Raw genomic sequence first — 13768 nt, forward strand, 5'->3', positions numbered from 1 at the left:
TGTAATACATAAAATAGATATGGTAGTTTGTAAAATAAAAGATATAAATTCAGTGTTTTTCATTTGTTTAGTTGTAAGTTATTAAAAATAAATAAAGTCAACTAAAATTAAACTTAGTGCCTAAAAACATAAATAATAAAAATAGTAAAGTCAACCGCGTAAAGTCAGTTTTGTAACAGAAGCTTTACAGTGTTGTGCGAAAGAAATATTAATAAACGGTGAATGCCTGAAAAACATTAGATATGCAGATGACACGATAGTTTTTGCCGATAATCTGAATGATTTACAGATATTGTTCGTCCGCTATAACTTTTCCCATGCGTCACGATTCATTTTCAAACAAATTAAGTAAAAACATAAAGTGAAACGTACGCCGATGTGTATAGCGTATAGTATACAGATACACAATGTATAAACACATCGACGTACGTTTTACTTTATGTTTTGACTTAATTTGTTTGAAAATGAATCGTGACGCATGAGAAAAGTTATAGCGGACGGACTTTATTAAGAAATCGCTTAGCAAGACTTAGCAACAGATACGGACTAGCTCTAACATAAAGAAGACCAAATTTATGACAATTACTAAAAAACCAATACTAAACGCTCAACTTACAATCAACCAACTGAATATCAAAAGAGTCGAGCAATATACATATCTGATATCTGGGCAGCAAATTAAATAGCCAATGGGACCACTCAACAGAAACTAAACAGCGAATAATAAAAGCAAAAGCAGCATACGTTAGAATAAGACCATTTTCAACAGTTGAGACATATCATCAAAAACAAAATACCGACTGTTGAAATGCTACATATTTACAGTTCTGCTCTACGGAATGGAAGGGTGGACACTAACTGTTGCATCTATGAATCGACTCGAAGCTTTCGAAATGTGGTGTTATTTATAGGCGCATCTTAAATATATACTGGGTTGACCGAATTACTAATGTGGAAGTCCTGCGTAGAATGGGGAAAGAATGTGAAATTCTCTCATGTAATGAGAAATCAAGAATGTCACGACCTTCTCCAACTGATTCTCTAAGGGAAAGTAAATGGTAAAAGAGGCCCGGGAAGAAGACGCATTTCCTGGCTTCAAAATTTACGAAAGTGGTATAACACTGACTACCACTGAACTGTTCCGCGCTGCGGTAAACAAAGTCAAAATAGCCATGATGATCGCCAACATCTGGAACTGATAGGCACTTTAAGTAGAAGAAGATCACTTACCCATGCAAGTTAATCCACTGTAGATTCCTAATTTCTTTAAGAGCCGCTAGAGGGATGCTGTCCAGTTTGTTATAGCTCAAATCCAGAGACGTCAGGCTTTTCCATAAAGAACTGAAAGAAATATTTTATTAAAATAACACAATTGCAGAATAAAAGTAAATTTTTTGACAATTTTTTTTGTAGGAACAATATCTCTCGAGTTATAGGCAAAAATATGGACGCAAAAAGCAACAATTTTCGTTCTTTTTCAGATTTTGTTAAATAAAAAATTAAACACAAGGTTTGCGACTGGCGCATATCATGATTATTAATACAAGTGAAGTCAGTTAACCTGAAGTAACCTCAGCAAAAGAAATGGAACTTCTATGGAAATTCTCCAATTCAAGACAGATTCCGTCTGAACTTTTCTCTTGATGTGCCTATCCGTGACGAATGTTGGCGAACATCACGGCACTCTTTATTTTATCTGCAGCAGTTGCACAGATATTATGTTGAACCGAGTTCTGAGGTTCTTCAACCAGGATATTCTTCTTCTTCCTGAACCTCGCTTTCCAAATATTTTTCCTTATAATAATAACTTCTTTAATAGTGTAGCCGATATGTGAAACAATTGTGCATTTAATGATAGAAGCATATAATTTGGACCATATATACTACACATATAAAGGTTCAAACAAAAGGGAGAGACAGGAATAAGGTGGCTAGCAGGTCTATTTAATAGAATTATGGAAGTTGGACAAATGCCAGAAGAATGGAGAAGCAGTATATTAGTACCTAGAAGCAGTATATTGATAGACGGATACGTGAAGAAACCGAAATATCCGATAATCAATTTGGCTTTATGCAGGGCAGATCAACAACAGATGCAATCTTCACTGTAAGGCAATTGATGGAAAAATACAGGAATAAAGAGACCAACGCTCATATGGTATTCATCGATCTTGAGAAAGCATATGATAGAGTTCCTCGAGAGATTCTGTGGTGGGCACTCAATAAGAAAGGAGTCCCTGGCGAATATGTAAAGATTGTGAGAGATATGTATGAGGGAGTAACGACTAGTGTTAGGACAGGTGTGGGAGAGACTGATAAATTTCAGGTGAAAGTAGGATTGCACCAAGGCTCGGTGCTTAGTCCTTATTTATTCTCATTAGTTTTGGACCAGATAACAGCGAAACTACAGGGTAGTCTTCCATGGTGCCTAATGTATGCTGATGATGTAGTGTTAATAGGAAATAGTGAAAGAGACTTAAAACAAAAACTGGAACAGTGGAGACAAGCTCTGGAAGAAAAAGGTTTAAAACTTAGTAGAGCAAAAACAGAGTATTTGGAATGTTCATTTAAAGATGGAGTTACTAGAAATAAAATGGTATCTTTGGATGGTGAAATGATTGTGAAAAGCAATAGTTTTAAGTACCTAGGATCGGTATTATAGAGTAACGGAGAAATAGATGGAGATGCATGCAGTAGAATTAGGGCTGGATGGATGAAGTGGAAAGAAGCGAGTGGTGTGTTGTGTGACAGAAAAATTCCAATGAAGCTGAAGGGAAAATTCTATAAAACAGCCATAACACCGGCTATGATACACGGAACTGAATGTTGGGCAGTGAAAAAGAAAGAGGAACAACGAATGCATGTGGCGGAAATGAGAATGCTTAGATGGATGAGTGGAGTGACAAAGAAGGATAAAATTAGAAGTGAGTATATTAGGGGAAGTCTAGGTGTGGCACCAATTGATGCCAAAATGAGAGAGCATAGGTTAAGATGTTTGGTCATGTTCAACGTCGAGACGTTGATCACCCAATACGAAGAATAGCTGAAGTGCAGATTCCTGGAAGGAGTAGGAGAGGAAGACCAAAGAAGACCTGGGGGGAGACGATAAGGCAGGACATGTTGGTAAAAGGGATTAACATTGCTATGACCCAAGATAGAGTTGTGTGGAGAAATGCAATTAGGGAAGCGGATCCCGCATAGGGATAAAGCAAAGAGAATGATGAATGATGATATAAAGGTTCAAACTTAGATATGAAGCCATCTCAGATTTTGCCTTTTACAAAAATGGCGGGCATTCAAATTGACAGCTATAATATATATGTGACTAATATCACGATAACTTTTGAACGAGACGTCAGATTTCAACCAAATTTGGTATATAGGTTATTTTTTTATTTTTTTGATGTAAGGTCGAGATCTTGAACCGGAAGAATCGGTTTACCAAAAGTTATGTTTTTCCTGGTTTTTATGTAAAAATATGTTGTTTTTTATTTCAATTCTTTCACCCTGTATATATTAATTTTTCAAAAAGTTAATACCGCCATTGAAAATAGCGTGAAAATATTTTTTAGTAAATATTTTGAACTTTTTAGTTATGTTAATTACCATTTAATAAATGCATAACGTATCTTCACATGTACCTATGTACGGCAGACTCGAGCAAATATTATAAGAATTATTGTGCATTTAATGGTAGAAGCATATACTTTGGACCACATAATAAATACTACACATATAAAGGTTCAAATTTAGATATAAGGCCATCTTAGATTTTGTCTTTTACAAAAATGGCGGGCATTGAAAATGGCGACTATACATATGTGACTAATAGTACGATAACTTTTGAAAGAAAAGTCCGATTTCAGCCAAAGGCATCAAGCTTCTATTTTTGATGAATAAGATCGAGGTTTTGAACCAGCAAAATCGGTTTACCAGAAGTTGTGTTTTTACTGTTTTTATATGTAAAAATATGTTGTTTTTTTTTCAATTCTTTCACCCTGTATATATTAATTTTTCAAAATGCTGATACCGCCGTTGAAAAGAGAGTAAAAATATTTTTTAGGAAATATTTTGAACTTTTTAATTATGTTAATTACCATTTAATAAATGCATAACGTATCTTCACATGTACCTATGTGCGGCAGATCATTTTGAAGGCCCTCCATTTTTTTTTAAGATAAAATCTGAGATGTCTTCATATCTAAATTTGAATATTTTTATGTGTAGTGTGTGTGGTCCAAATTATATGCTTCTGCCATTAAATGCACAATAATTTTCATATTATTTGCACGAATTTGCCGCACATATGTTCATAGGTACATGTTAAAATAGGTTATGCATTTATTAATTGGTAATTAACATAACTAAAGAGTTCAAAATATTTCCTAAAAAATATTTTTACGCTCTTTTCAAAGTCGATATTACCTTCTTGAAAAATTAATATATTCAGGGTGAAAGAATTGAAAAAATAAACAACATATTTTTACATAAAAAATCAGGAAAAACACAAATTCTGGTAAACCGATTCTTCCGGTTCAAGACATTGATATTTTACGTCAAAAAAGAACCTATATACCCAATTTGGTTGAAATCGGACTTTTTGTTCAAAAGTTATCGTGCTATTAGTCACATATATGTACAGTCGCCATTTTGACGGTCCGCCATTTTTGTAAAAGTCAAAATCTGAGATGGCCTCATATCTAAGTTTGAACCTTTGTATGTGTAGTATATGTGGTCCAAATTATATGCTTCTACCATTAAATGCACAATAATTCTTATAATATTTGAACGAATCTGCCGCACATAGGTACATGTGAAGATAAGTTATGCATTTATTAAATGGTAATTAATATAACTAAAAAGTTCAAAATATTTCCTAAAAAATATTTTTTCCACCTACCTTTACCGAAAGTATACTTTTCCGGACCTGATTGTAGGGAACAAAGTTGTACTTTTCCTCCCTAGGGAGGAAAAGTAAAAGTGACGTCATGGTATTTCATTCATGAAATATAACTTATTGACGCCCTGTACAATATCTATTTTCTATTACGTAAGTATCTATACATTTTAACGTTTATTTATAAAACACCCTCTATTTTGCAGAATGGTAAAAAACAGTAAATTGTTATTTTGATTTAACAATGTTTACATTAATAATTTGACTTATATTTGACAGTTGACAGTTATATTGTACCTACTTGTTAGTTTTAGTTTTAATACATTTTGTTGGTTAGTTTCATAAATAAATTAAGTAAAAATGAAAAATGACTTGTTACTAATTTGAGGAAGGTGGAAAAACCATATGCATAACATGGGAGTAAAGTGCCTTTTCCTCCCTTGGATGATTACTGCCCTCCGCTACGCGTCGGGCAGTAAACTTCATTCTCGGGAGGAAAAGTAGCACTTTCCTCCTTTGTTATACAAATAGCTATTACGCTCTTTTTAATGCCGATATTACCTTTTTGAAAAATTAATATATACAGGGTGAAAGAATTGAAAAAAAAAACAACATATTTTTACATAAAAATCAGAAAAAACACAACTTCTGGTAAACAGATTCTTCCGGTTCAAGACCTCGATCTTTTACTTCAAAAAAAGAACCTATATATCCAATTTGGTTGAAATCGGACTTTTCGTTCCAAAGTTATCGTGCTATTAGTCACATATGTATTTTGTAAAATAATACATAATTTTTGTAAAAGGCAAAATCTGAGATGGCCTTATATCTAAATTTGAACCTTTATATGTGTAGTATATGTGGTCTCAGTGGCGTAACAAACTCCGTGGGGGCCCCCCCGCAGAATTTGAAATGGGGCCCCTTTTAACCCGGGAGCAGTCGCGCCGTTAGAAAAAATCCAACTTTTTATCATTTTCCGTGATAACTTAATGAAAAATTTTGCAACATAACTTTCCACTTGTAAGTGCCTCGAAAAAGATTGTAGTAATGCGTAGGATTTTTTTTTAATTTCATTTTTATTTTTTTTTTGTGGAATTTATGGCTTTGGTGGGAACCAACTAGTTTTAAAATTGTTAGAAATAGATATTTTTAACATAACAAGCAAACAAAAATATTATAAAATATAAATTTGTTTTAAATTCGTATTGTTAGATTTTGTTCTAGGCGCGACTGCTTACGTGACAAAAGTGAGCGCGACTGCTCCCGCGTTAAACAATTACTAAATACGGCTTATTTAACAAAAACTTTTTTGTGTTAGCGTTATCATTCACTGTTCATAACAACTTACATTTCTCATCTTTATTGGTATACAGACCCATTCCGAGCCGGGGTGCAAGGGGGCAGCGTGAGCCACCCTAAAATAGGGGAAAACAAAAATTTTATAAGGAAATTATAAAAATTATAAACGCATAAATATATGAAAAAAGATTTACTTAAGTATATTATAGATTAGATAAAACAAAAATGTTGTCAGGAAATTATAAAAATTATAAAAACATAAATATATGATTAATACTACTAACAGAAAGGTTGGATTTGATAAAAGAAATTGTAATTTAAAGAGCAACAAAATGGACTCTGTGCAATTAATTGAGACAATACTTGCAAACTATAATGATACCATAGCCGACCACATTAATAGGATTAAAATTACTCCATTAAATATGACTCATTATTTAGGTGTTCATATTCAAATCGAACTAATTTCCCTCTCAGGAGAAAAAATAATTAATGAAATTATTTCTTAAAAACTAGCAAATATTTTCTATATTTTTAGATTCCATTCCTGATTCAAGTCATACCAACTTACCGCTGTCGTAAAGTTTGTTTTATTAAACAACAAATCAAAATAAATATCGAAATTAGAGAACATTATGAGGAGTTGTATTAATATCAAGTTCGACAGGACAAGGTTTAACAAATATTTTATTTTATTAGATTTTTTGGAGACTTACATTTCTTTAGGGGATTTAATGATGGATGGTGCGAATATGAACGGTTGCACTAATGTAATATTTACAAAAAATAGTTCTTGAATTAAACCCTAGAGTCTAGAGCCTTTTACGTGCCAGCCCATAGCTTAACTTTAGTAATTATTGACGATGTAAAAATTATGTGACGCAAATAAGTTTTTTTGCTATGGTGCAGGAAATCTACGATTTTTTTTCCGCATCAACTTAACGTTGCCAAGTATTAAAAGATGAAGTACGAATTTTGACACTAAAACCTTTTTCTAGTACATCCTAGATGGGAAAGTAGAATAGATGCGCTTAGAGTTAGTAGAAAGTAGGAAACATATGTGACGCTTTATATGCACTATTCTGATAATAGCAAAGACTCTGAAACTAGAAATACCCCAAATTCGGTGCTATTAAAGACTAAATCGTTTAAATTTATTTGTCCCATTATTAGGTAAAATGTGTTATTCTTCTTCTTAAGGTGCCTATCCGTTCCGGATGTTGGCGATCAGCATGGCTATCCTAACTTTGCTTGCTGCTATTCTGAATAGTCCGGTTGTCGATGTATTAAACCACTTTCTCAGGTTTTGAAGCAAAGATATTCTTCTTCTCCCTGGTCCTCTCTTTCCAAATACCTTGCCTTGAAAAATGAGTTGCAACAAGCCATATCTCCTTTCATTCCTCATAACATGGCCAAGATATTCCAGTTTGCGCTCTTTGATTGTGCTAATAATCTCGCATTCCTTGCCTATTCGACGTAGAACCTCAACATTAGTCACACGATCCACCCACGAAATTCTTAAAATGCGCCTGTAACACCACATCTCGAATGTGTGTGTGTATAATGTGTTAACACAGTTTATATATTGCAAGTGATGTGATGCAGGAATCCGATGCTACACTACCTAATATTATTTTAATCGTGAAGCAGATCAAAATATATTTATCTAATATTAGATCAAATGAAGGTTTAAAGATATTTTACAAGAGGCCAAAAGAATTGCCGAAGATATCGATTGCAACCCTTCGTTTCCACTGATTAATATCTAATATGGTTATGGTTAGGTCCCGAATGAAAAAGCGTTTATTTGACTTCACGTAAAGATGTGGTTCAAAAAAATCCGTCTAACCAACTAATTTAAAACATTTAAACCCTACCCGGGGCACTGGAGTACCCCAGGCAGAATTAATTTTATTAAGATTCTTGGAATTTTAAAGATTCAGCGCCGACCCAGCACCAATGTTTCGTTCAATTGCTCAAAATACGCTACGCTACTTAGACCTAGACGTATTGGAGTACAGTAGTACTTGGCTTAGCCAACTTTACCAGTATTATCTTCCGGAAGATATCAAGGGTTTTTTGAAGGAAAGTGGACCTAAATGAAATTTAAGAGGAAACTCATGCAAATTTAGCCAGATGCAGTTTCTGTGTGCGTTCCCTACACCGAGCCGAATGAGGTGCAATGTGTGAAAACAGTTCATCTGTGTAGAACATTAAATTAAAGTTTGTCCAAGATATTCTAAGAAACAATAATGTTCAGAGTTATTAAAATTCGTTAGTTATATTTGTGTTAAAAATTTGTTTTGAATAAATTCATTCAAACATTACTTTTTCACTTATTTTTTTAATGGGGTAAGTACTAGTGTGCCCCAGGGCAGCGTAAGTGAAATTTTATATATCGGTTGTATTTAAAGATTACAATGAATTCTTACTTTGTGATATTGGACACTGCCTTATCAAAATTAGAAGAAAGGTTTTAACAAATAAAGCAACATGATATATTGTTTAATTTTCTCAAAGACCTATATAATTTTATATACTGCCATATAGGCAATATAACGCCATTAAAAACCTACATTATAGCCGAAGAATGTAAGTACATAACATTATATTATGTAGTATATTTTTTATGAAAACAGAAAAGATGTTATATTGATGGTAAATATTTGCAAAATATTTAGCTTAAAATAATGTGATTTCAATTTTTTTTTGCGTTGGTCAACTAAAATAGCAATATGTAGGTAGTTACAGGAAACTTCAGTCATGGAGTACATTAAAATGCGTTTTCAAGTGGTTAAATATCAATTTTCCCGGACTCCTTCTGCTGCGTGATTAACCCCAGACCCCCGGTAGGGGGCCCCCAGATCACGTTTGCCACGGGGCCCCCAACATCGTACTAATGGCCCTGATTTAATGTCATATTTGAATTCAGCATAATTAAAAAGCAAATAGAAACATTTTTGAACAAAGTAAAATGATGAATTCACCGATATGTTTTAAAAATATTTAATATAAAACAGTTTTATTGTTTAAAGAATTAATAAACAATTAGAGGCATCTGTGAGTAGAACTTTTTACTTTAAGATAAGATATATAAACTAACAAAAAATGTTTTAGAAAAATATAAGCTTGTTTGATTTTTCCGAAACCGAAACAATGCAAGTTTTTCTACATTGACCCTAAAGCGTAAGTGTTATAATTTCCTTATCTTACCGTTTATCTGTTGAGAGATTGTCCAATGATTACACAAGAAAAGTCGTCAATAATTTTTAAAAAATGCGTACCAAACTGATGCAACTATAACCGTAAAACAACACAAACATAAATAAAATTCAATGCAAACGACCAATATGAAATTACTGGCGATAATATTGTATCGAAATACTAAAAGTAGGTAAAGAACAGAGAGAAAGAAAACCCATTTTTAGATTAAAAATTTTGTTCTTAAATTCGGCAAGTTGCAATTCTCATAATATCTTTCAATAGTCACGTAATACAAAGCATTATATAGTTTATTGTCGCTGCCATAAAATTTCGGTAGGCCGGAAGGGATTAAGTTTCTATAGATATTATGAGATGATTCACTTGGCAAATACGTCTAGTTAGACATTTTTACGTTTTTAAATTTAAACAGACAACGTAAAATAATATAACAATAACAGATTTTTACATAATATCAGATGACAAGATGGGGCCCTTAAGCGATTGGGGCCCCCCCGCAAGCTTCATGCTGCGGGGCCCTCTGTTACGCCCCTGTGTGGTCTAAATTATATGCTTCTATATCATTAAATGCACAATTCTTATAATATTTGCACGAATCTGCCGCACTATAAATGAATTAGAAATATACTTGCACCAGAAATTTACATTTTTATTAACAATAAATAAAATTTATATTTTAACAATTAAATATTGTTTAAATACAATGTGTCCCATTAAAGATGAAGACAGCTCTATATTTCGGTTATCCAGTCATAGAGGTTAAAGGTTTACATTTTTTAGGATACTCAACTGAAATTTAAATTTTAATCGCGGCCTACTGCGAATCCTCAAATAGGGTAAATTTTCTATATTTTTGTTCGCGTTAGAGATATCAGAAAAAAAATTGGAAAAAATCCATTGTAAAAGGTATAAAATTTTATTAAAATCCCTTTAAATGGCTACATCACAACAAAACGTTTTCGATTTTTATAAAAAATCATCATCAGTGTTAGATAAACTGGATCCTAGCTGAGCCACCAAAGAAAAATATCCGGGTAGAAAGTGAATACTTTAATAAAATGCCTTATGATGGTCACATGGCAACTAGGATAATGCCCTAAGGTAATGTATTGAAATTTCCCAACACGTGGGATCCAACTTGAGTTGTTTACATTCCAATGACTAATAACTTAATGGCAACTGAGATAATGCAATCCTCGTTTAGTACACACAACTTGCCCACCACATGGTTTAAATAGGGTCGCAGAAGAAATTAGAAATAAATTTCCTCTTGTTAATCATTTTATTTCAAATATGAACAAAATATTTCTTAAGGCACCTATAAGGTATCAGTTGTATAAAGAACATTTGCCGAATCTTCCTCTTCCACCAAAACCTATTGTTACTGGATGGGAACTTGATTAGAGGGTGCAATGTTTTATGCAGAAATTTTTGCTGAATTGAAGCCAGTAGACTCTCCGAACCACTTATACTGTTCAAAGAATTGGTGAAAAAAAAAATAGCCACAGCAACTTTCATACTTTAAATATTATGTACTATTCGTTGCAAGATAATTCGGATGGAATTCCGACAAAAACTTTTTGTACATATTTTGTCGGAATTCCATCCGAATTATCTTGCAACGGATAGTACATACATGCATATTTGACACAGATAATACATGCATATACATGCATATTTGACACAAATAATATGCATATATATGCGCATATATCTTCCTTTTCAGCCTGCATATTTGCCTGACTTTGCTCATGAGGCTTATGGTACGGAATTCTTCGCATTTTTGGCCCCTGGTTTTTTTTGGAAATGCAATAAACTCAGACTTCGCCTGGACTATTAAAAGTAATTTGAATTTACATTCACAGTAGTACATGATCGAGTTTTATCATTATTCGTTCCTAAATATCATATTCCATTACAAATACAAACAATTGAGGCTAAACCAAATTCCACGACCGTCAAACACATACAAACACATTACGCTGAAATAATTTCGGGTATTTCTATCCAATTAAATTTTCAAGCTTTGTTCAAGACACTTTGGAATAGTTATTTCCACTAAAACTTTCCGTTCACATTTCCACTATTCCATATGTACAAATATTCAACTATAATGGGCCCCGGGACGGTCCTATTCATGTAGGAATTTTTGTTGAAGATAGGAAGGGACGAGCGATACGGTTAGGTTAAACGATAGGAAAAATTAAAAAAAAAAACTGTGGAAATTTGCCGGTTTAAATGAAAGGAAACTAGTGCGCTGTTGGGTAGAAACTAGATGAAAACGATCCATGCAGAACTTAAAGAGAAAATGTAAAGAAATTGTCAACTTTTTTAATAATAAATTATTGTTTAATGTTATAGTTTTGGTAGACCTTTAACATATTAATACAGGCCGCTATAAATATTCTCAATGAATGCATTACACAAACTATCCGAACGAAACAAAAGAAACATTGTCCAAAATAAAGAACGATCAGACACTCAGCAGTGAAACCAAAACCCTATTGAAACAGAATACCCTTAAAAATGATAAATAGGATATTATTAAAAAATAAAAATGTATACCATTTTTATTCAGTTGCAATGCGAAGGCAAAACAATCTTATTTTTCACTTAGAATACGGAGCGCAGTTCAGCACTCCGAATCGACGATTTTCGACTCTTATTGGAGTCTCATCGGAGAGACGTAGGCCTGCTCCTCCATATTCTAAGTGACCAACACCGAGAGTTTATCCCCACACCGCAACTGACTTGAATGGATTAGGTGACTAGCGTTATCTGGCAATTGAAAGACAAAGTTTTTCAATCCTAATAGCGCCATTAATAATATTGAAAAATATTAAAAATATTACTAAAAGATTTTTAAATTGAAAACTTATTGGTCCATTTCCCTGGTGACACCTCTAAGGCTTCTACAACATGCAAGCCAGATGGATGCTGCATATTCAGGATATTATTACTGATGTGAGGAGAGATTGTGTCACTGGACCATTACATCCAACAGCTATTTAATGATGAAAGAGAAGAACTGTCATTAGAAATCACAGAAGATACCAATCATCACACAAGGAAATCATCTATGCCATCAAAACACAAAAGAGGATAAAGCTACTGGACCAGATGATGTGCCCATCGAATTATTAAAACTTATTGATGAAGATGTTATTGACGTAATGGTTGAACTCTTTAATCTAATATATCAGACTGCCACAATCCCCAGACAATGGCTGCTATCGACCTTTGTAGCAATTCCCAAAAAGTCAAGTGCAACAACCTGCATAGATCACAGAACAATATTTTTAATGAGTCTTAAAAACATTTTTGAAAATAATACACAGCAGAATTATTAAAACTCTTGAATATGAAATCAGTGACACACAATTTGGCTTTATAAATGGTATGAGCACAAGAGATGCTTTGTTCGGCTTGAATGTGCTGGTCCAAAGATGCATGGACATGAATCAGGCTTACTTATGTTTTGTAGACTTTGAAAAGGCATTTGATAAAGTTCAACATAAAAAGCTTGTAGATATATTAAAAAGCAAAAATATTGACAGTCGTGATATGAAAATTATATCTATTATATATCGGAATCAAACTGCCAAGGTAAGAGTTGACAACCAGGGCACCCAAGATATCAAAATACAGAGAGGAGTCCGTCAGGGTTGCGTGCTGTCCCCACTACTCTTCAATGTCTACAGGGAAGCGGTATTTCAAGAAGCGCTCTCAGATTTAATAGAAAGTATATCTAGCAATGGAGAAGTTTTGAACAACTTACGTTTTGCAGATGATACAGTAATAATAACGGATAACAGCAATTATTTACAAAATGTAATGCAACGCCTTAATGAACGCTGTCATGAGTACGGACTGAAGATTAATTTAAAGAAAACTAAATGCATGATCATGACTAAATCAGCACACGCAAACATCCAATTGACTATTGAAGATACTTAGTGGATAACTACAAATACTTAGGAACATGGATAACATCAAATGTAGACCAAACCAAAGAAATTAAGACATGTATTGAAATAGCACGTGCATCATTCATTAAACTTAAAAAGTTTCTTTGTTGTCGCGATATAAGGTTAGAACTACGAACTACGCCTAAGAATGCTTCGGTGTTACGTGTTCTTTACTCTTCTTTATGGCTTGGAAGCGTGGACATTGCAACAAGTCCATTTGTTTATTTGTAATTCAGATAAAGAATTTTGTAAGAACCTCCATCATTTTTTTAATATTATGCATGCGTTCATAATTTTCTTGAAAAAATAAAGTTTAATTTATTTGGAGCATTATTTTATTCTACAGCCGTGTGAAGAATCATTCCGTAGTTGATGTAAAAAA

At 33.3% G+C, this 13768-nt stretch overlaps 1 protein-coding gene across 1 annotated transcript in view; it reads right to left on the bottom strand.

The window, feature by feature from the left end:
• Window positions 1-13768, bottom strand: part of LOC114334051 (chaoptin-like) — a 233205-nt gene that overhangs the window by 13709 nt on the left and 205728 nt on the right. Inside the window, exon 4 of the mRNA XM_050662484.1 lies at window positions 1231-1341. Coding sequence (XP_050518441.1) covers window positions 1231-1341 — 111 coding nt within the window. The remainder of the gene's footprint in view (window positions 1-1230; window positions 1342-13768) is intronic.

This window comes from Diabrotica virgifera, chromosome 9, assembly GCF_917563875.1.
Source record: "Diabrotica virgifera virgifera chromosome 9, PGI_DIABVI_V3a".
Taxonomy (NCBI): Eukaryota; Metazoa; Arthropoda; class Insecta; order Coleoptera; family Chrysomelidae; genus Diabrotica; species Diabrotica virgifera.